Below are 24,292 nucleotides of genomic sequence, written 5' to 3' on the forward strand. Positions count from 1 at the left end.
TGATGCAGGCATTACACATAATCTACACAACAATCAAACTATCGTCTTAACGATGGGGGTTTATGATGATGTAAGGGTGTAGGGTTAAAAGCCGATGTTTCTGAGATGGTCTCATTTTACGTCCAAGTCGTAAGACAACAATGGAACGTCGGATGAAGCTCCTCATAACAATCTGCAGCACGTGGCCAAGTCGCTGGATCCTCGCAACATTTTGTAGGAAAAATTTCTTAGTGAAACTTCACTTTGCACTGTATTTACCTGTGATTTTCACTAATAAATCAAACTTATTGTAAACACAATCTTCAGTTGTTGCGATGTGTTTGAAAATGTAGGTTTATAATGGCTATGTGCATCTTATATTATAAGGCTGGCGAAAGGCTTCATAAAAATAATAATAAATACAGTTTTGGTGAAGCTTTCATTTAAATCAAACTGGTTTGAAATTAATGTACCCTACTCTGTATTTTTACAGAGTACAATATACCTTTGTAGTTTTAGGGAAGCTTTTTTATCACACTTTAGCTTGGGATTGTTTTCGGCTAAAGTCAAGAGGTTTCGGCATTATCTCTTTTAGTTACATAAAATAAATTTGTGATACGTGGGATTTGAATTCGAGACCTCGTCGTTCACACATTTCACACGTCGTAGGAAGTTCCACATCCTACCTACAGATTGAGGGAAGTTGTATCTGATTGTATTAAGGTAGATGTTACCTAATGGAAACGGTCGTTTATATGGGGCTTTATTTGGTAAAAGTTGGCGTTTTCCCACTTTTAATCACCAGAAACATAAAAATATTATTTTTTCTAAACCATTGTGTAAAGCTTATAAAAAAAATAATTTAATACACTAAAGCGTTTTTCTGCGCTTAATATTCCTTACTTCTATGGAATTTTTTAGTAACAGTTACTGTAATCTCAAAACTTACATCACAGATCCAGTCTAACACTTAACTGATAGAACAGTATGTAAAGTGAATCACCTGTCTTTCTTGAATACTTGTGTAATCTTCATAAATAATAAATAACAATGTCTCCAGAAAATTGGAGACACAACTCACAATCTGACATAAACAGTGAACATAATTTGACCTGACTTATCGATCAACTTGGATGCCATGCTACACAGACGAATGTTAATAGTCACTCAATGCTTCAGTAAGTGAAATGTTTATAAGTTACAGCAACAACAACTAGTTTACACGTTTCCACTGTGACGTCATGCACAGATTGATCCAGATGCCACAAGGAGATATGTAAATTGAGCCACCTGTACTCCTTCTCATCCTACGTAGCATATGGATGATATACAGGGCTTAGGGATACGCCATTTATCTATTTATACAGACAGTCAGTATTCAAGCACTTATTGTTTACATAGATTTTATGTATAATAATATGAATTGTAACTTGAACTAATCTATGATATTAAATTAATATATAAATTTAAAGTCTACACTTTTATCTTTAGACCAATTTTATTTTTCTTTCATAATTACAAATAATATTTTTACACTTTTTGGAGTAACATTTTGGAAATAGCTTCACTTGTCTAAAAAACCATTAGCATTGGCCAATACCAATGATATATCTGAAAATTATTCTTATTAAAAGTAACAGATTTCATTTTTTTTAAATAATATACACGTAATTTCACATATAATATGGGATAGATAGAATATACGTTTTACGCTTATTAGTTAAGTATAAATACAACTGTGTAGCAGATCAGATTAAGTGATATTGTATTCACAAATCTCAATTACTAAACTACCTAATTTATAGTGATAATGATTTTCCATATAATCATAATCTCGAAAAGATCCTAACTATTTAAAGCATATAGGTGAGAAACGCCATAAAACCTGAAGAACTTTATTTCAACCGTATCGAATAAAACCGAATAGAAAGGAAGATAACGCCTAAGCTTGGGTGAAATCCTTAATTAAATTACTAGGTTAGAGGAAAGAGTTAAGCTACAAAAAGGTTGAAACAACAGATTCTTGGGATTAATTATCTAGTTGGCTCTTCGTGTATCAGCAATTCTAGTGTAAGTTAAACTATTCCTTTGCAAGTATTTATAAATAAAAATATTATACATTTAATCAGTTTAAGCTAGTGGTTTAAAGGTCATTGGAAACACTGGTACCCACTTTGAATACTGATAACAAAAAAACAAACCTTGATTAATAATTTATTTTACATTAATACTGAAGGTGTGCAATTACAACTTAATAGTTAAAATATAAAATACCATATGCAATTGATATGAATGTAACAAGTTACTCAAACAACCCTAATTTTAAAGCTCTTTGAGAAAATGCTGAAATTATCTTTTTGAAAGGGATTATAATTTTGAACAATGTACTAGGCTGTGAACTGTATATTATTACTGTTGTTGCATATTCAACCAAACTAATCAAGTCATTACTAAACTAAATTGCAATGGAGGAATAACCAAAGACAATTTATGTATTACAATAAACAGTGCTTCGGTTATTGAAAAACACTAATATTTTACCGTAGATCATCGGTGTATTTTAATGATGCCATAATAGATGGATTTTAATCGCAACATATTCAACTATGAAAGTTAGTACATTATTCTACAAGAGACATGAATTATACGCCATATTGAATCTTGTCAAAGCTAAACCTAATATCATTGTGTGTTGATTGCACACCATCAAAGGGGATGGGAAATTGACACGTATGTTAAACATTTACCAAGAGGTATCAGCTTTGATTGTTGTCCTGTCAATCAACGCAAACAAATATCAATGAATTCGTAATAAAGACGTTTCCATCTATTGCTCATCGCAAATGTGTTGTACCGATTCGTCGTATAAAGATATTGTACACATGCATCTTATGGTGTTCTAATGATCAATATGTTTCACTGAAACTTATTAGTTATAACATAATAACTGTAACAATGGTATTACCCTACTTTGTCTTCAACTATACCGTCTTTGATTAAAATACTCTTTCTTAAGTTTGTATTTATATTTCTCTAAACCATTTATCGCAGAAGAACAGTTATTTAACTACACCATTATTACTTATGCGCATAACTACTAGCGAGAAGACTGGTTTCAGTACATATGAATATTCTAAGGAAATAAGGAAGTCAATATTGGAAACCCTCAAAGCGTTTATTTTTACATATATAAAAGTACAACCGGTTAAGTTACTGTTGCACAGGTATCCTACAGTACAAAGTACAACCTTATTCTCATAATGTACTCTCTTAAAATAGATATCTAACGTAATAAATTTCTACATAGACTTAACACTGCACAACAAGAAAATGTATAACTACATTACGACGAGAATGTCTGTGCTAATACAAGTAAATGGAAGTGGTTTCCTAACGTTACTTTGGCACACCCTTTTGGTACTATGGATTGAATGGAAGATCATTCCCAGAGAAATCAGCTTTGGTGGTAAAATAAGAAATTCTAAACTAACTATTGGTGTATCTCGCAGCGTGGTTAAGATATTTTAAATGGTGCAGTTACAATGTTTTTATGATTATGGCTCGTTATACTCACTGTGCGAAGATGTGAAAATTTATATCAGCTAATTTTCAACTGCAATGAGTGTTTTGATTTTGTCTTACTGATGGCTTTTCTATTACTGTCTTTGTCAGGTTTAACTTACTTTATCCCCCCACTGGGGAGTTAAAAGCTCAAATGAATTTAAAAACAGCTTATAAATGCGTGTTTGTTAATGCCTTGGTCCTTTACAAAGTTCAAAGCGTGAGCTTAAAGAATACAACTAATATGTTATACATAATTTTGCCTTTCCTGAGAAAAACCACTTCCTCCCTGACAAATACTGTACACGTTTTCCAAAACACTTAACTAAGTTAAAATATCTTTACACCTTATCCTCACACTCGCAGTGTAAGATTTAACAACCCTATCACATTATTACACTGACTCTAAGACAACGCAAGAGAGTGCAGGGCCCAATTATTTAAATGTACAAAATATATTCGAGCAGTAGAAATAGAAGAGCACTTCACCCCCATAGAGATTATGTCTAAAAGCGCACATTTAACACGAATTGCCGCTAAACTAGCTGTGCGTCTTTCGCTAGCTGTGCATTTAGGACGGGTCGAGATAGGACGGTGCATAATAATTGAACCAGTGACTGTGCATTTCTGAGTTTGTGCCAGCATGCAGTTTTAAATAAGGGATTCAACTTGTGCTCATATTTGAATTAGGTATATGGTAGTATGACAAGCACGAAACATAATAAAGCACTACAGTGTTTAACTATGTTTAATTGAGTGTCTAAAGAGCAAGTGAAATGCTGTGTTTGTTTGCTAATCTATATAGTGAATCCCATATTCAAAATTTCTAAGCATATAATGTACACGTATGCACCATTCATAAACGTAATACTCTCTAGTACTTAACTAAAGAACCGTAAAGAAACGTGCACGGAAATTAACCTAGGACCCTGTTGAAGAAATAAGGATAGAATGAATGGTGTTGGGGTCTTATTAAAAGACGGCCACGGTTCGGTCTCTCAGGTGCCTCGGGTTCGGCTTCGTCCGCCATTTCCTGGTCGGAGAGGGACGATGGCTTGCTTAAGTCACCATTTGGATCCTGTCCTGGTAGATCCTTTTCATTTTTCTGTTCAGTTACGACAGAAGAAGTCACTTCTGTGACTTTTATGGATATTTCTGCACTCTTTACTGGACTCTCAGTGGCAATGAAGAAATCATTGTCAGTGTTGGATTTGGCTGTTACTTTAACATCTGGCTGATGAGTAGTTTGTGTGATCTCATCAACCACTACTCTTGTGAAAAACTTGGAGTCGGATGACTCCTGGATTTCTGTTTTATCAACAGCTGGTGTTGTGTGTGCAGCCGATGTGGGGTCTACGTTTTTAGCAGGGGTCTGTTCAATCCTTGAGCTCGATTCATCTGGTTCCCCATCTTTGTTAACTTTATAGACAGAAAGTGGTGGAAAGTTGACTGCTTTTACATCTTGCTTTTGAGCTTTTAACAGTATGTCTGACTTACTCTCTCTGAATACCTCATGTGACTCTTTCTCCACAGGTTTTGGGGTGACTGTGTGGTCTTTCTCTGTCTCAGTCTTATTGGCAGGCTCTATGAAGGGTGTGTTACCTCTAAGAGATGGTGGGATCGGTTTTGACTGTACCGCAACGACCCGTCGTTCTTCTGGTTGTTTTTTGGTCTCAGTGCTGCCTGATTCATCTGATGTTATTCTGGATATAGAATTCAATGGTATTTGGATAGGAGTTTCGTTTAAAAGGTCTTTGTCTTCAGTTGCTTGGCCTGTAAAATTTCCTGCTGTTGTAATTATATTGACAATGATTTTGTTGCCGTCCGATTTGTCGTTTGTAATATCTACCGGTACTGCAGATTTGATTGGTTCCTCGGCAGCAGACATCTCTTGAGGCAGTCCTTGAGTTGAAGTGATATCAGAATCACTGGTTGTTTGCATCATGTTTTCCTTCTGTTCTTCCGCAGGAGGGCTGTCATTCGTCACTTCGACAGAGTTCACTTCTGTCAGCCCTGAAAGATCAATAACGTATGTTATTATTCTATATTCCTATATCGATTCTTTACTGCAAATATGATGGATAGGAAAAACATGTACTAATAGTCCCTAATATATTCCATTCCAAATAGGATTGCATTTACAAATACAAACTAGTGCTTGCAAAGCGGTATTACAATACAAGAATTGTCCTCACACACTAAAAGCTATGATAAGAAAACAAAGAAATAAGCATTGCTGAACATAAACCACACACAAAAGAATCGTCGATTCATACAATAGGCACTTGTATATAAATATCATTACTAACGAACTAGTGAAAGGTCAAGAAAGGCGTGAAAAGGCTGGGTTTATATGGTAAACTATAACTTAATATACGTTTCCTTATTTTTGAATAATGTCATGACGTGTTTTTTTTAATTATATATAACACTGTATGAACATTTAGAAAAATAAGTGACGGTTTCAATGATGCAGATTTCTAATAATGCCACTTCTCCTTTTATGCACATCAATAAGCTTTCTTCATAATTTAATCTACAGGCTGTGCCTTTGGACTATTTTGTTTCCAAATTTCAAAAAGCCTCTCGGTGACTAGAACTGTAGTATGAAAAACCATTCCATCAAATTAGACATTCGAGTATATGTCAGTTAATTACATGTATCATGATAGAGCGTACCTTCAGTAGTAGGCACCAAGTGGTGGACAGTGGTCATGTCTACTGTGACGTCAGTATCTCTCCTGTGTCTGGTAGGAACTTCATTGTCAGACCAGGTGTTGCTGCTGGTCGCCTCTGTCTGTCCTTCTGTTGAAGTCTCACAAGACAATTGCTTCATCATTTCGTCTCGGTTCTGGGAAATACATTTTTATCAGTGGATTGATACAAAAAGTACAGATAGTCAAAAATATTAATTTTTTTATTCACTTCAAGATGGGTTTTTATGTGTAATTATTCGTATCCATACAAACTTTCCTTTACTAAAAAATTATAAATTCAGAGGACTTTTTAGTTGTATAAATATACCTACGATTTGATAAGATAGTTAATAATACACAGTCAATTGCAGTCATACAAAACCATCGATATAAGTCCATAAAATCATCGTTCGTAAAGAAGAAAATAAATCAGACGAAATTTTGGTTAGAAAGGGAAATTTCCTACACAAAGGTTCTCGGAAAACTTACGGCTTGTCCTTTGCAAGCAATGCGTCGAGTCCCTTCCAGGCCACAGTCCGAGATCAGCTCCACGGCTCCTTGCTCTGGTAGGTAAGTGACGGTGAGAGAGGGTAGTGACGTCAACATGCAGCCGTCCTCCTTGCGCGCCCAGGAGGGAACTACAAGTATACAGAAGATGAGTGACACATGAACAAGCATCAGATTGGACATTATTAAAGTGCAAACCTAATTGTTCAATATATTTTTGAATAATTAAAAAACGCATTTCACACGTTTATCAACACATAAGCAAACTAACTACAGGTAGCAGGTTTTCCTTTTATGTGGTTCAGTAACAGGATAAAAGGGGGAGATCTAAGTGAAAAATTACTGTTTGATTTAATGTTATCTAATGATACTATTACAACCTGACCGAACTTATCCAACCTAGCCTGACCAATGGTTTTATATAAACCTTGTATTTAATCTACACTTCTTGTCTGTTGTGGAACACAGAGAAGTAAGGTAAAGAGGAAACGCTTAAGTGGTGACTAGCACCAGCCGGTCGTGTCTAGGGGAAAGTCCAACACCACCCCCTTTACTACTATCATAGACAAAAAGAACTAAATATAGACCGTCAGCTGTGTTGCGGTTACCATAGGTTCTGACGCACACCGCTGGGAGTGCCATGCACTTACGGAGTACGCACTACGTAAACTACACGGCGCTTCCTGCGGTGTGTGCCAGAACCTATGGTAACTATGGTAACTGCAGCACGGCTGACAGGGTATATTTAATTATTTTTGTCTATGCTACTATGGTGCTCACCACTCGGGCCTCCTACCGTACATATGTCAACATATAACTAACTCCTTAACCGTCACAAGTATTCCAGCACATCATACTAGAGATGTAAGCGTGTGGTTTTCCCATAAGCTAGTTTCCTCTGTAACTTACTTCTCTGTGAGAGGAAATGTCTTAATATCCTATCCTCTCTTAACATATGAGTTCAAACATACCCTCCAGCTGGCAGATGAAGGACGCCACCTCTGGCCCGCCACACTTGAGTGGGTGCCAGCGGTAGTCCGCCGCAGGATCGAGGGCCGCACACACAGGGTTGTCCATCAGCGGGATCTGTTCCTGCCAGTAGCCGCCGTTCTCAAGAGGTTTGTAGTCACTGTGCATAAAAATTACCTAATAATTAATTCCGTACAAGCTAACAAGTTACTGGGTATTGCCAGATAGAACGTTTGTCAAAGCTGTAGAAGATAGACTTGGGAGACATGCATCTAGTAATGCAGTAGTCGTCCTGTAATCCAGCTACTAGGAGGTCATAAATTGTGGATATTTATAAGGATGCACTGTGGATGCGATACTCCCTGGTGTGGATTAACGTCCGCACGGGTGAGTACAACGTCTATCCGCAGTACTATCCTGATAATTAGACCAATTCATAATTACCAAGGCAAAAATGTGGTTAGGATTCCACTATAAACTGTAGGTCCCTTAGTTACCATTAGCTGTATGGGCTACTAATTAACAGCTGTGTCTAAGGAATGTCGGCCTTAGTCACTAACAAAGCTACAAGATCGTGCCACTCATCCTTCACTCATCTCCATTCATACTTGGCTTAAAATACCTACTTTGTATGGTCGCCATTTCATAGAACAGTGTTAACAGTATCTATGTGGTTGATGTTGTACAAGAGAAATTGGTCATGAATCGAATAACAAACATAATATTAATGCATCATGGAACTATTGATCACGTTTCAACATAAAATTATTGTGTTTCTGTCTGTTGTCAATAATTCTTAGTTTCATTAACTTTCTGCCTTAATGTATATAAATTTTACTCATAATTTTTTTTTATTTTAAGTGCTTTTGACAATTAAAATAAGCTTAAACCCCTCTTTTTTGGTTTCAAAACTACCGGACTACATTCCCCCCGGTGTTTGCCCCCCCCCCCCCCAAGGATTTGGTGAAATGACGCCACTAAGATGGATTCAAATAGAAAATATCTTATACTATGTCTAAAAAACATTATGCATACCGGTAACAGATAAATCACTTCATGCTCTACCGAACGTAAAGAAAGAATTTTCTCTTCGTTCTTTAGTAAAAATTGCAGGTTACAAAAATAAAAACCAAGAAGGTAAATAATAATAATAAAATTCTTTCAATTATAATGTTTACGTACGTCCATGTGAACTCTCCCTCTGCACGGCTCCTCTTGAGTCCCACCCAAACATTGTTTAACACGTCTAACTCCTTGAGGTACGCCCTAGTAGCATCGTACTGCTCGCTGGAGTCCACTGCAACAACAAACTCCATGTTAGTAATGTTGTATAATGTAAAATACAATGAACATTCTTTCATGTAACATACATGAAAGATTATATAGTCACAAGTACTCTCAGTGACAAAATGTCAATAGTGACCGGTACTGTACTCATACATTTTCCATCATTTATGCAATATAAACTTTTTCTTTTTATAAGATGCATCACAATAACCATGCAAAGTGATTATTTTTAACGAATTAACTTATGCCACAATATTAAGTTAAATAGTTGTAAAAATACATTTTCCTTTATATAAATATTCGATTTGTAAAACACGTGGATTAGAACTACAAATTAATCTATCTATCTTCTATCTATACTATTATAAAAAAGAGGTGGTGTCTATGTGTATGGGAAAAGTAAACGCGAAAACTACTGGTCGGATCGGGCTGAAATTCGGCATGATGATAGCTCATATTCCCGATTAACATATAGGCATATTTTTATCCCAAAAATCCTTCCGGGCTCCGCCCCAGTGGCTCTGGAGCAAAGGTTCCCATGTTAACCTTATGAGAAATGGAATTAATGAATCTTAACAGCTGTTTCAATTAAACAAGTTGGTTCTGTTCTATGATTTTCAATAGCATTAAAGTTACAAGGATTACCAACAGGGTGCAGCACTAGCACTATTATTTCTTTAACATTTATGACAACAGGTAATTTGCAACCAAAAGGTGAGTGAGCGTAGCGAACGAACTTCAACCTCGAGGCGAGTGAGCGTAGCGAACGAGCTAACCTGAAGGCAAGTGAGCGTAGCGAACGAGCTAACCTGAAGGAAAGTGAGCGCAGCGAACGAGCTCCAACCTAAAGGTGAGTGAGCGTAGCGAACGAACTTCAAAAAGAACCGAAATTTCTTAAACCATGTCCTCACTCATAACTGCTATAAGCATTTGATACTTATATGCCAACCCCGTACGAAGGACGGGTACTCTGCTAGTACTATTATAAAAAAGAGGTGGTTGCTGTATGTGTGTATGTGTGTATGGGAAAAGTAAACTCGAAAAATACTGGTCGGATTGGGCTGAAATTTGGCATGATGATAGCTCACATTCCCGATTAACATATAGGCATATTCTTATTTCAAAAATCCTTTCGGCCTCCGCCCCAGTGGCTCTGGAGTTTCCCATGTTAACCTTATGAGAAATGGAATTATTGAATCTTAACAGGTGTTTCAATTAAACAAGTTGGTTCTGTTCTATGATGTTCAATAGCATTAAAGTTACAAGGATTACCAACAGGGTGCAGCACTATTATTTCTTTTACATTTATGACAACAGCTAATTTGCAACCAAAAGGTGAGTGAGCGTAGCGAACGAACTTCAACCTGGAGGCGAGTTAGCGTAGCGAACGAGCTCCAACCTAAAGGTGAGTGAGCGTAGCGAACAAAATTCAACCAGGACGTGATTGAGCCATGCGAACGAGATAATCTTGAAAATTAAGAAGTTAAACGGGGCTAGTTGAATCTAAATGAAACAAAGTTAACGTCGTTATATTAATAAGTATGAAACTGGTAGGCTACAGGTCAAGACCGTAACGTTTAGTAATAATATACCCTTAAGCAGAACATTGTGGTGGGTAATGTTTTCATTGGCTCTTGATGGAAGGGACATCTCCTATGGGAAATGTGTAGATTATATAACTTAATTATGCATAGGTTACAGCACTTAATTTGGTACAAAAACAATACTTAATAATTTTTTCAGGTTACTTTTCAATTATCAATTAAACAATTATACATATAAAATATTTCTTTACCGAAGGAAGTTTATGGTTTGACCTAGTATATTCCATACATATTTGATATATAATAATATATGTCAGTGTAAAACAATATGCTTTAAAACAAAAACTACTACTCAGAAAAATTATTCAAAACTACAAAATAACAGATATGATTAGCATAAGAATAGCTCAAACTAGTTTATATAGTTGTTATCCTCCAAGTTAAAGTTTGCGATTACAATAGCAGGAATTTCCTACAAATGCATCCGTGCTTTGCAAACTTTGGCAAAACTTGCCTGTGTGCTGAACAAGTTGTGAATGATAAATAACTTTGCGGAAACACCATCACCTCAATCTAACTAATTTACCTCACAATACATTTCTGTTGTCACGAATAGTTGTCAAGTAACAGCTTATTATTATTATTTAATCATTCATTTGCTGATTTATTTGTTCAATCATTCTTACATCCGTCAATTTTTCAATCAGTGTAGCTTTCCATTATTCCATCCGATCACGAATTCATCCGCATCCGTGAACAGCCTTGAAGCGTAACTAACTATTAATCCATTCATATGCGCATCTGTCCTGTGTCCATCGATCCGACGATTTATTCATTGGTTTGTTTATTTAAACAATCATTTTACGGGTACAAGATACTACAGTAGTTTAAATAGCTGCGATGGTGCAGTTTTGGTAGTAATTAATTCCTCGTACAGTGTATATAATTGTACAGTGTTAGATTTTTAAGAAGCAATAATTTATCGAGACAATCTAAAGCTTAAACAGTTTTCGTCATACCGTAGCAAAACAGTTGATTATAGTACATTTGTTCTGTGTCTAAAGCAGCTATTTTCCTCTCTAGGGAGTAAAAAGCCTTTTTTATCCCTAGGAAGTAAAATCAGCTGTGTGTGTGTGTACTCAGAGGTAGATTTGGATTGTATCAAAAAAGCCTATCGATTGTTTTAATCGGTTGTAGCTTACATAGTTGAAATCTTGTCTGTTTGTAATGTTATTCTTGTACGATAATACAATTATTGTAACGGGCGAAATAATTGAATGCCTTGCTAAACATCTGGTTGTTTGCATTAGAAAAATTTAAAACAAGTTACAAGTCGTTTTGAGAGGTTATAGTTTTTACTTAGTTTGTTTAAATTATAGTGTAATGTATGTAATGTAATAGAAGTGTCTTTTCAACCCTCACTCATTTTCCGAACTCAGTTTCGCCTCGATCATAAAACTCTCGGTCGAAAATAGTCACTAAACCCTCTAGTGATGAAATATACGATTTCTGACTCTGTTTTAAAACAACTTATTTACTTGCCTGTGACTAAATTAGCGTGGTGGAATTGACACACAGCGTCTGCCTCAAACCAGGTGATCCGGTCTTTAAAGTAACGATAGAATACTGGAAACCCTTCCTCTGGAAGTAGCCAGACACTGCTGATGTTGACCTAAAACAAATAAACTGGTTATGCTCTACTGATAAGAGGTATGAATTAAACATAAATTAGGTTACTAACCTGTCGTCAATCAGTCCTATATAGTCGTGGATGACTATAGTTTCAGGGTTAAACCCCATTTTAAAATATTCTCTTCAGTCTTCATAGGTTAAACATATCTTCTTGCATTAGCCATCGTCAAAAATACATCACACATAAACACATACAGAAAGATTTATATTTTCAAAATCATGTACAAGCGCGCGATGCCGGCCGAGGACAAAACCAGAATTGAGTCGGGTTTTAACCCTGATATTATTATCAACCACGACAATATAGGACTGATTGACGACAGGTTAGTAACCTCATTTTATGTCAATAAATAAATCCTGGAGGCAAATTGTATATGAATATGAATTAAAGCTCTTTTTTAGAGTCAAATCCTTATGGTTGTGTTAATATTAATTATTGTTGTGTGACACTGAAAACATAATTTATACAATTTTACGTTGGATTGGTAGAAGAAATTAAGAATTTGCTACGACTACCAGTAGTGACAATAGGAGAAAGAGACGCCACTTCCGGCGTTTTTTGGCCCAGAACTTTTAAAATTTTCGGCGAAAAAAATGTCCGAAGCCCCAGGAGCTTTTTTTGGCCACTTTTCTTAAGGACCCAGCTCTCGACCTATACACCCATATATAAATTTTTTACTTTTTTAATACTGAAAAACACGTCTGGAAATGGTGAGCTTTTTTTGACCACTTTTTTAAAAATCCAGCTCTTGGCCTATACACCCCTATATAAATGTTCAATACCATTGTATAAAACCATTACTATTTCAAATCCACATCCATCCACATGTATATTCTCAAAATCGATTGAGGTTTGTACGCGAACTCGGGCGCGCTCCCGGCCGCGGGCACTGCCACACGGATCAAGTGAAGCGGTCATGCGACTGGGGAATCCCCAGGTGGCGAGAGTCTATATATAGAAGTGACATCCGGGTGGTATTTCATTCATGAGCGTGATGCTGACTTGTACACTGTGTCCCGCCTCGCTGTCCAAGAAGAGCAATTTGGTCCGTCATTACAAGTTAATACACCAAATGAAGGTGAAACTGTGCAAGGTTTGTGATTTAATCTGTGATAATAATGTGGCTCTAAAATTGCATATATTACAAAGGCATAAGAATTGTAACTTTTGTAAAAAAAATGTTGTTGGTCATTTTAAAAGACATGTCAATTCTTGCAATAAATGTCCATATACAATGATTAAATTTGTTTGTGAATCGATTAGAGCTGAACTTAAAAATGCTCTTCAATCTTGTCCTGTGCCAATAAAATGGACTTTAGTTAGGAGAATCAAATTTATAAAATATTCAGTGGATCAAAATGGAAAATTAGTTAATGAGAAAGAATGTATTGCAGATTTTAGAAGCCTTACCACCTTAACTATTGAGAAGAGAGATTTAAAGTCTCAAATTGACAATGCTCTTTTAAAGATTGACACTTCCATGCACAAATATCAAGCCGAAGGTAGTGGATGGATTTATAACCATACTAAATATTGGCAGCTGCATGTTTACAAGTATAAGCCCCTAACTCCAAAGTCATATATCCCCACACCAGAGAGTATTAAATCGAAACATGCAGTTCTAAATATAAGAAATGTTGACAATAAATGCTTCCTTTGGTCAATTTTAGCAGCTTTATATCCAAGGAACTCTAATGAACATGCTAATAGAGTCTCCAATTATGCACCCTACATAGGTCAGTTGAATATGACAAACATAAAGTATCCTGTGAAATTAGCTGATATAGATAAATTTGAAAGACAAAATAATATAAGTGTTAATGTATTTGGGGTTGAAGATGATAAATGTATATATCCATTAAGAACAACTAAACTGAATAGTAATACTCACGTAGATTTATTATTATTACAAGAAGGTCGTAAATCACATTATTGTTTAATTCGTGATTTTAATAGGTTAATGCTGCGGTCTACAAAACATAACAATAAGAAGCATTTTTGTAAGCTGTGTTTACAACATTTTTACACTAATGATAAATTGGAGCGTCATATAACATATTGTAAAAACTTTGATGCCCAACGAGTGGAAATGTCTAAACAAGATACATTACAATTTAAAAATTATAAATATCAACTTAAAGCCCCATTTGTGATTTATGCAGATTTTGAATGTTTTATAAACTCAAACAATCATACTCCATCTGGATTTGCATTCGTTGTAGTGAAAGAGTCTAAGATTATTTCTGAAGAGTTATATAGTGGTGAAAATGTTATGGACGTGTTTTTCAAAAGGTTGTTTGAGACTTATGACTTCATTAAAAGTCAAATGGCGATATATATTCCTCTTGTAATGACTCCTGAACAAGAGGCATCTTTCCAAAACTCAACGCATTGTCACATTTGTGAAAAGCCCCTATATTTTGATAGGGTACGTGATCATTGTCATTCATCTGGCCGTTACCGTGGAGCTGCCCATAATGATTGTAATTTAAACTATAAAGTAACAAAGAAAATACCAGTATTCTTCCATAACTTGAAAAATTATGATGGAAATTTAATAATGCAACACTTGGGAAAGTTTGATCGTAAATTAAATTGCATAGCCAAGGATATGGAAAAGTATATTTCATTCTCAGTTGATGATTTAGTATTTTTGGATTCCTATAACTTTCTGTCCCTTCCATTATACAAATTAGCTTCCAATTTAAATACATTTAGATTCATAGACAATCCACTACTACAACGTAAAGGTGTATTTCCCTATGAATACATGACGGGACCAGATAAGTTTGCAGAGTCTCTACCTCCAATTGATAAATTTTACAGTACTCTAACTAAAGAACATATCTCTCCCATTGAATATGAACATGCTAAAAATGTATGGTCCCATTTTAATATAAATAATTTACAAGAATATCATGATTTATATCTTAAAACAGATGTATTGCTACTGGCTGATGTGTTTGAGACATTTAGAGACCTGTGTTTAAAGGATTACAAACTTGACCCCGTACATATGTATTCACTTCCAGGACTAACATGGGAAGCCTGTCTTAGAATGACTGGTATAAAATTACAATTATTTCAAGATATTGACATGCATTTGTTCATAGAAAGTGCAATCAGAGGAGGAGTCAGTATGATTTCCACACGTTACGCTAAAGCCAATAATAGATATATGGGCGAACATTATGATCCCAATCAAGAGAGTGTGTATTTAATATATTTAGATTGTAACTCGCTATACTCCACAGCTATGTGCGAGCCACTGCCTGTGGATGAATTCTGTTGGACTAATGAGATAGACTACAAATATAATCAAAATGATGAGTTTGGATACATTTTAGAAGTTGATTTAAAATATGATAAAAGCTTACATGATTTACATAATGACTATCCATTAGCACCTGAGAAAATGAATGGCAAATTAATACCTAATTTAAATGACAAAACTAAATATATTTTACATTATAAAGCATTACAAAAATATGAGGAATTGGGTTTGGTTGCTACAAAATACCATAGAATTTTAAAATTTAGACAGTCCAAATGGCTTGCACCCTATATTAATTTTAATATTGAAAAACGCAAATGTGCTAAAAATGATTTTGAAAAAGACTTTTACAAATTGTTAAATAATAGTCTCTTTGGTCGAACAATTATGAATCAACGCAAGTTTCGTGACATATATCTCAAAGATGAGTCACTATTAACAAAATATGTCACTAATCCAAGGTTTGACTGTAGCAAAAAGTTCGATAACAATTTACATGCTATACATTTAAATAAATTAGTTGTAAAGTTTAATAAACCTATATATTTAGGAATGACAATTTTGGATATTAGTAAAGTAATAATGTATGATTTTCACTATAATTATATGTCAAAATTTAAGAACAAAAGATTTCTTATGACAGATACAGATTCTTTAATGTATTCTATAGTTACAGAGGATTTTTACAAGGAAATAGAATGTGACTTGCACTATTTTGATACCTCTGGATATAGTAAAGACCATTTCTTATACTCTGATAAAAATAAAAAAGTCACTGGCAAGTTTAAAGACGAATTAGATGGTCATATTATGTATGAATATTGTGGTTTAAGACCAAAGTTATATTCTTATATTCCTCTAAAATGGTTAAATGAAGAAGACAAGCAAGCTTTAGAGGTGAAGAAAGCTAAAGGAGCTGATGGTGCCACAGTTAAACATCTCCTCAGACATCAACATTATTTGAACTGCCTTGCAACTGGGCAAGATTACTATGAGAATGTGACAAGGATAAAATCTACAAATCATCATCTTCAAACCTTGACCATGAACAAGAAAGTACTATCATTTGACGATGACAAGAGGTTTATTCTAGAAGATGGCATCAATACTCTTGCACTTGGTCATTATAAAATTGATGTTCAATAAATTGTATGTGTAGATATATAATAAATGCAAATGTTAAAAAACTTCAGTCTTTTATTTATTTACCCTTACCATCCTCTTGATAGAATTGATCAAACATAAATCTATATTTGCCATTATTCTTTGACCTTTCTTTGTCTATTACGAAAAAGCCATATTTAGTTTTATCCCAACATTGATGACAGAGATTTTTAAATTGTTCAAATGAAAAGTCATTACCAACATGATTGTGATATACATGTTTTAAATTTAAATCATCTTGTTTGAATAATATTAGGAAATTTACATTATCACGTAAATGTTTGTGTACTTTGCTGTAAGATTGACACAGGTAAAAACAGTTAATATTTTTATGTCGACCCATTGAGAAAAATTGTGTAATATTTGGACTATTTATGTCATCAAATACAACAACTGACTGTGATTCGACATCATTTGGTGTAATTTCACAGTCAGTAAACGTGTGTAATTTCACTTCGTCACACAAACTAAATATTTCAATTATTTTTTTATATTTTTCTTGTTCTAAAGATTTTGATATTAAATATAAGTTTGTAAATTTTAATCCTTCCTTTTTCACAATTAAATTGTAAATTACAACCGTCTTCCCAATTCCACTTGGACCACAAATAACACACCGAATATTGGTAGGAAATAGACCCAACTTCTTTGGTATATTTTCCTTAGTATGTACTATTTTAAATTTATGTTTTTGTTGAATAAAAGACATTTTTTTATATAATAAAAATGGTAAAAAATGATAATAAGAAAACATGTAAAAAAGGCAAAGGTTTATTCTTAAAGCCTTACAGGGGTCGAGGGTTATTGAATACTCTTATAAATAACCTTCCATTTAATTTGAAAATACCAACATATCAATACTGTGGACCTGGAACGAATATTCGTGAGAATTTAGCTAAAAATGTACCTCCAAAAAATAAGTTAGACTCTTATTGCAAAGAGCATGACATATTCTACATGAATAATCCCGATACCGCTGCTCGGAACAAAGCAGACATGAGATTAGCAGACTTAGCTTGGACTAGAGTAACGGCGAATGACGCAAATCTTGCTGAAAGAGCTGCAGCTTATGCGGTGACAAATTTGATGAAGGCAAAAGCAAAAATGGGAATGGGATTAAAATTTAATAAAAAAGATGGACAACTACCAGCTGTTAGAGGCCGCAAAAGACGTGCCTCACTTCCGGGGGGTGTACCTAAAAAACGAGCTAAAAAATCTAACACCAAGAGTAAAAGAGTGCGCAATAGTTAACTTAGACAGTTCATCTGGCACACATTGGACAGCATATCGTAAAAATAAAGATATTGTAATTTATTTTGACCCATTCGGAATCCAACCTCCAAAAGAAGTAATTAAACATTTTGAGGGACATAAAATATTCTATACAACCGATCAAATACAAGATTTAAATAGTTCTATTTGTGGAATTTTATGTTTATCATTCATAAAAAATTTTTGTTTATAAAAATGGATTCATTTACTATAACATTTTCGGGTACAGAGCCAGAGCTAAAGTCAGTGTTCTTTCCTCCCATAGAATTAAATGATGATTATGTAATTGGATTAGTAGATTTTCAAAGTTATAATTCTATATTTAATGTAAAAAAACCACTTAATACTTTAACATATTACAAAGTAGAGAAAAAAACATTACCAAAGGGAGAGATCTTAGTTGATGATTTAAACCAGTTATTAGATGGTAAACTTAAAGTTATAATACATAAGAATGGAGAAGCATTAATTAATACTAAAGTCAAACTTTTATTCAAAGGGCTTATTCCAAAATTAAATCAACTTAAAGGCAACAAATTAACCATTGGAGAAGGTGATGATGTTTTCTATTATGACCACAAAGCTCCAGTTACAATAGAAATTTCTGAAGAAACATATGAGGTGGTTGAGCTTGCAAAGGAAATTCAAAAGCAAATCCCAGACTTTTTCCTTACAGCTAATAATAAAACTATGAAAGCGACATTACTTTCTAGCCACGTGTTTGATTTTACAAAACCATGTTTAGGGTCTGTTTTATTGGGATTTAAAGGTGTTTCTACTCCTGGTGTTCAGTTTGAATCTACAAATAAAATAAACATTAATAATGTAAATGTGATTAGAGTAAAATGTAATATTGCAAACGGGTCCTATTTAAATGGAAACAAATCACACACCATACATAGCTTTTATCCAGAAGCTCCTCCTGGCTACAAAATTATTGAAGTTCCAAGAAATATTATATATTTTCCTGTAAATAAGAGAAGTTTAGATGTTGTCAGTATTACATTTGCCGATCAGCATGACAAGGCAATTGACTTTAATGGAGAAGAAACAACAATTACTTGTCATATAAAAAAGATATGAGAATTTATAAGAATTTATCTATAAGTGTACAAAATGCTAGGTTCCTACGATCAATAGGACTAAAGTTAAAATTTTCTATTAATAAAAATGGAAGATTTTCTAGACGTTACAGGGAAATCCCAATTCGACGATAGTGTGGTTAAAATTACAAATCACTCCTATGTTCCCCATAACACTTTAGCAATAAATAATTCTGATGAAATTCGAATATGTATTAATAATCAAGATTTGCTAACTCTCCCATGTAGGAGTTATCTGTATATTAAGGGAGAAATTGAAAATCATGATAAAGGTCATTTTATAAATAATGCATTTGCATTCTTATTTGATGAAATTAGATATGAAGTCGCAGGTAAAGAAATAGACATTGTAAGAAACCCAGGAATTTCTAGTCTTATGAAAATATTGAGCTCTTACAATAAAACAACTAAATTGTCAAATGTGGCATTTGATTCTGTCACGAATTTAAAAGAGTTCCATAAAGGTGGCAAGTTTAGTACTTGTTTGCCATTAGAACTGTTAATGGGTGTATTTGAGGATTTTAATAAGGTATTAGTAAATGTCAAACAAGAATTGGTGTTGAAAAGATCCAAAAATGATTTGAATTGTATATTAACAACCACTAGTGCTCCAGCCAGTGGTACTGCTGATGCAATTCCCAAAATTACACTTAACTCAATTCAATGGGTGATGCCACATGTAATACCATCAGATGGGGAGAAGTTACAATTACAAAAGATGTTACTGCAAAATAAAAATTTGCAAATTGCATTTAGAAGCTTAGAGTTGCATGAACTTCCATCATATCCCAATACTACAAGACATACATGGTCAGTAAAGACATCTTCAAGTTTGGAGAAGCCTAGGTATATTATATTTGGTTTCCAAACAGCTAGGGATAATAGTGCACGAAAAAGAACTGATGAATTTGATCACTGTAAGTTAAAAAATCTCAAAGTATTTCTAAACTCTGAATATTATCCTTATAGTGATTTAAATCTCGACTTTGAAAATGGAGATGTCTCTAAAGCTTATGAGATGTTTATGAGGTTTAGAGAGACTTACTATAATACTATCCCAGATCCTATGATTAGTAGGGCCGAGTTTATGAAGAAATATCCACTAATTGTAATAGACTGTTCTAGACAGAACGAAACAGTGAAGGAAGGAATTGTTGATATTAAATTAGAGATTGAAACTGCAGAAAATGTACCAGCAAATACATCTGCATATTGTTTGATTATACATGATAAAGTGTTTGAGTACAATCCTTTGTCAAATGAGATAAATAAAATGTAAATAAAAGATGAAAAACATTCAACAAGAATTGGTTGACTCTGCAAATCAAATACGAGAGAAATATAGAGCTTTAAAACGTGGCAAGTTTCTAGAGGCTGAAGAGAGGTTTCAAACATTCCAACCTTTAATAGAGCCATTACAAGAATTAAAAAAAATCGCATCAGAGAGGCCTCGAATGGAGATTCTCCCAATGACTCCATCTAGAATACCAATAATACCAAGATTACAACCATTACAGCAATCCACCCCACAGAAATTAGATTTTGGTCTTTTAGCATCAGACTATTTAGGAAATTACCTCAGTAAAAGTAGTATGACAGACACTACATATGGTATTAGACGAGAAGCAAATAAATTTTTTATTGGAAATAAGGAAGTTGATATTGCCAATGATGATGTTACAATTGCAAATAAAACCTACAAGGGGACAAAAGGTTTGTGGCAATTGTTAACTTTAAAAGAACCTGAGGATTATACTCCGGCTGATTTGCAAAATTATAAAGAGATTTTGGAAGCTACAAATGGACATTTAAAGAGTTACAAAGATGGTGCACCAATTTCAAGTAATAGACATACTAAATATCTTAATATAATTAAACCTCTTTTTAAATCTGTTGGTGAAGGTTTGAGACAAGTGACTGGTAATAAAATAGACTATATTTATTGGGATGATCCTAATGAGCTTGTAGATAGGTTAAGACTTCTTTGGCTAAGTCGCCAAGCCGGTAACTCAGGAGTGGATAATGAAATAGATTCCATTATTGAGGAATTGAGAGAAAGTGGAATTATTTATTAAATAAAAATATGTTTATAGATAAATTTTATCGTTTATATAATCCATATAATAAGCCTGCAGAACCTAGGGCTAGTAATGAACCTACTTTAAATTTACAAGACGATAGTTGGAATGGTTTAAACTGTAAAATTGGTAATGTTAAAGATGGGGAGTTTGTAGATGATGTATCAACTTTGGGACAGACATTAACTAGAAAAGGTGATGTCTTCTTACAAGGTAAAACTAAATATGAGTTTTTAGAATCTAAGAATAAAAATTGGAATGCTAAAAAACAGAAAATTACTAATGTGGAAAAGGGTGAAAGTTTAGATGATGTGCCCACTTTACAACAGACTTTAATACGAACAGATGGTAAATTTGTACAAGACAATAATAATTATGAATTTTTAGAATCAGAAAATGGTATTTGGAATGCTAAGAAACGGAAAATTACTAATGTGGAAAAGGGTGAAAGTTTAAATGATGTGCCCACTTTACAACAGACTTTAATACGAAAAAAAGATGGTAAATTTGTACAAGATGATAATAATTATGAATTTTTAGAATCAGAGAATGGTGTTTGGAATGCTAAGAAACAAAAACTTAGCAATTTGATGGAAGGTACAGATAGTAAAGATGCTGTGAATGTTTCACAAGTTCCAAAAATGGAAGTAGGCTATTGGAATTTTAATAATAAAAGGTTAGTACGTGTTAAACCTGCCATTGATGACACTGACTGTGTTACAAAAGAACAGACTATAACTTATAATAAAAAACTATATTGTTTTGATGCCAGAAATCTATTTATAAGAAATCTACCAGAAGGGGAACATTCGGATGACATTTGTCTAATGTCACAAGCTATGCGTTATGATGGATCGAAATTTGTGTGTGGAGAAAAAAATTTTATTTTGATGGAATACAATCCTGATTTATTAGTTGCTGACCCCACATCTTTGAGTGGATTTAAGTATATAGATAATAGACCATATATACCAGAAAACTATGTATTTAAAAGAATGGAAGATAATCTATTGATTGGGGCTAATGGTGATGTATTTAGAGTTACAGGAAAGGATGATGTTATAAAAAATGAATGAAATTGCATACGAACTTCATAAGCCTGCAAGAAAGAATTTCATTAGAAGGTCTTTTAAAGTATTAGGTATAAACGAAACCGTACAAATAGATTTAATTGATATGCAAAACTATGCTAGAGAAAATTCTGGCAACAAATATATTTTAACTTTAATAGATACATTTTCTAAAAAAGCTTATGCTGCTCCACTAAAGAATAAGACAGGGTTGGTGGTTACAGAAGCCATTAAAACCATTCTACCAAAGGGGGTTAAAAACATTCAATCTGACAATGGAAAAGAATTTTTTAATCAATATTTTAGCAAACTAATGAAACAATTAAATATTAATCACTATCACACATTTTCTACAACTAAGGCTGCAATTGTGGAGAGGTTTCAGAGAACTTTAAAGAATTGGTTATATAGGGAATTTAGTGCTCAGGGAAGTTATAAATGGTTGGATTTACTTCCAAAGTTAATTCGAAAATATAATAATAAAGTGCATAGATCTATAGGAATGAAGCCTAACCAAGTGAATATTAAGAATAGTAAATATGTGCATGAGAGGTTGACTTCTAAAGTAGTGCAAGTTAAGAAGCCAAGATATAAGGTAGGTGATAGCGTAAGGATTTCCAAGTATAAACATGTTTTTAGTAAAGGATATACTCCGAATTGGACAGGTGAGCTATTTACAATAGTAGAAGTTAAGAATACAAAGCCTGTGACTTATATCTTGAAAGATGAAAATGGCAATATAATCAGGGGAGGCTTCTATACAGAGGAGTTGTTAAAGACCAAGTATAAAGACATGTATTTGATAGAAAAGGTAATTAAGAGGAAGGGTGATTTATTGTATGTCAAATGGCTTGGATTCCCAAGTAGCCAGAACTCATGGATTTCCACTAAGGATGTCCAAGGGAGCGCGCCATGAGCCGGGAGCACGCCCGGTTCACGTGCAAATCTCAATCGATTTTGAGAATATGCATGTGGATGGATGTGGATTTGAAATAGTAATGGTTTTATACAATGGTATTGAACATTTATATAGGGGTGTATAGGCCAAGAGCTGGATTTTTAAAAAAGTGGTCAAAAAAAGCTCACCATTTCCAGACGTGTTTTTCAGTATTAAAAAAGTAAAAAATTTATATATGGGTGTATAGGTCGAGAGCTGGGTCCTTAAGAAAAGTGGCCAAAAAAAGCTCCTGGGGCTTCGGACATTTTTTTCGCCGAAAATTTTAAAAGTTCTGGGCCAAAAAATGCCGGAAGTGGCGTCTCTTTCTCCTATTGTCACTACTACTACCTCAAAAACTAGAAATTGTTTAGTTAAATTATTTGAACTAAGCTTTGACAATAAACATCAGGTACAGTAGTAACGCTCAATTAGAGTCGGGACCACGTAAGTTTGCAGTTGGTGGCAGCCAATCACAAGACAAGGCTAGTGCAACGTTGCCACATCGCACTAATAAAATATACTAAGCAATATTTTCAAATCAGCTGGTATTATTAGATTTGGCAACACCGCATGGTTCTCATTGGTTCATTCAAACCCATATTGGAAATAGGCTCCTCCCTCAACTGCAAACTTATGTGGTCCCGACACTAATTAATTAATATAAGTGCAAATGATTAAAACGTCTGGAATAAATAAAATAAAATCGTCTATAGGCTACATTTTCATTTCTTATCAAAATGCATAATATAAAAAAATACATATGTATTAAAGGCAGTAATTTCACCCCAATATTATATTATAGTTAAATTCAAATGTTTGGTTTCATTATTTTTAATGTTACAAGAGTACATTTTTAAAGAGGGATTTATTTGAGTGTTTGAAGCAGTCTTAGAGGGGCAAAGCGTTGGCTAAGACAAAGAAGATCTTAAGAGATCTTAAGAAGTATTCTCATGAAAGATAAATTGTGTATCTTTAAAGATTTTGTTTCTATACGAAATAAGCTGTATCTATTAGCTCTGCGAATAAAACTAACAGTAATAACTTAGTGTTGTAAATGTATACAATAAATAAAAGTAAACTATTTTAGTCCTTTATAGAGTAAAACATATGCATACATTAACAAAAGAATATAGTTACTTAATACTTTAATACTTTCTT

General features: G+C 33.9%; 1 protein-coding gene across 1 annotated transcript in view; it reads right to left on the reverse strand.

Annotated features, from left to right (window-relative positions):
- Window positions 1-3,135: 3,135 nt before the first annotated feature.
- Window positions 3,136-24,292, reverse strand: part of LOC129001168 (uncharacterized) — a 41,601-nt gene continuing 20,444 nt past the window's right edge. The window contains exons 2-7 of the mRNA XM_054428380.1: window positions 12,086-12,215; window positions 8,895-9,009; window positions 7,715-7,872; window positions 6,726-6,874; window positions 6,220-6,391; window positions 3,136-5,553 (exon numbers count right to left, since the gene is read on the reverse strand). Coding sequence (XP_054284355.1) covers window positions 4,457-5,553; window positions 6,220-6,391; window positions 6,726-6,874; window positions 7,715-7,872; window positions 8,895-9,009; window positions 12,086-12,215 — 1,821 coding nt within the window. The 3' untranslated portion in view covers window positions 3,136-4,456. The remainder of the gene's footprint in view (window positions 5,554-6,219; window positions 6,392-6,725; window positions 6,875-7,714; window positions 7,873-8,894; window positions 9,010-12,085; window positions 12,216-24,292) is intronic.

Source organism: Macrosteles quadrilineatus, unplaced genomic scaffold (assembly GCF_028750875.1).
Source record: "Macrosteles quadrilineatus isolate MER2022 unplaced genomic scaffold, UCM_ALF_1.0 Scaffold_8__2_contigs__length_117827958, whole genome shotgun sequence".
Lineage (NCBI taxonomy): Eukaryota > Metazoa > Arthropoda > Insecta > Hemiptera > Cicadellidae > Macrosteles > Macrosteles quadrilineatus.